The sequence below is a fragment of the Perkinsus marinus genome, assembly GCF_000006405.1.
Source record: "Perkinsus marinus ATCC 50983 genomic scaffold scf_1104296972302, whole genome shotgun sequence".
In the NCBI taxonomy this organism is placed as follows: Eukaryota; Perkinsozoa; order Perkinsida; family Perkinsidae; genus Perkinsus; species Perkinsus marinus.
In genome coordinates this window covers 1-812 of record NW_003201816.1, presented here as the reverse complement: position 1 = coordinate 812, position 812 = coordinate 1, and the positions used below count along the sequence as shown (strand labels likewise).

Genomic DNA, 812 nt, shown 5'->3' with positions numbered 1-812 from the left:
TCAGCCGTCAATCAAGGCCATTGCCATCCTCGTATCGTCGCTGCTCTCATCCAGCAGGCTCAAAAGCTGGCTCTGACTAGTCGCGCTTTCCACAACGAGACACTCGCGTTGTTCACGAAGTTCATAACTGACTTTTTCGGGTAGGGTGAACATCTCTCGAGATGTGCATGCGTGCAGTTGGATTCATATTAGGTATGATAGAGTACTCCCTATGAACAGTGGCGTTGAAGCTGGAGAGACTGCGTGCAAGCTAATCAGAAGGTGGGCGAAAAGAGCTTGTCGTTCGAGGATTAGGATATACGTTTGGCTAGCTCAGCCCAGCCCAGGGATTTTATCATTATAGTATGGGAGTTTGTATACGACTAAGAGTATTTAAGAACTAGGCAGAATTTCCTGTTGGTCAGAATTTTTGCGTAGTTGACTACGCACGCATTTTCCGCGTTGGCAGTTTGCCTTTAGATGGGGTTATGAAGTGAAGAAGATTCCCAAGGACAAGGCTGTAATCGTTTTTGCTGAGGACAACTTTTGGGGTAAACAGCTCGATATCGTCGTGATTGATTGAATCACCAAAGCTCGCAATTTTCGAGTCGACTTACCCGTATGACGGTCGCTGAGAGGAAGGCTGGACTTCTGTTATGCTTATTAGCGAGGAAAGATTTAATATTTACTCGTTCCTTCCCGGCCGCCTCGACTGAGATGGAGTATCAGCTGTAGTTATTCAGGACGTACCTTGGCGGCTTGCAGTGCCTCGACTGATCCTGATTGTTTCAATAACTACGGACCATTCATTCCTGGATTTGAAATAGTGAGCT

General features: G+C 46.6%; 1 protein-coding gene across 1 annotated transcript; it reads left to right on the top strand.

The window, feature by feature from the left end:
* Positions 1–57: 57 nt before the first annotated feature.
* Pmar_PMAR013986 (ornithine aminotransferase, putative) lies at positions 58–530 on the top strand (the record flags this gene model as incomplete). Its single annotated transcript, XM_002766631.1, has 3 exons — positions 58–140; positions 193–261; positions 460–530. Coding segments are annotated over 3 exons (223 nt in total), but the record flags the coding sequence as incomplete, so codon positions are not given.
* Positions 531–812: the final 282 nt, after the last annotated feature.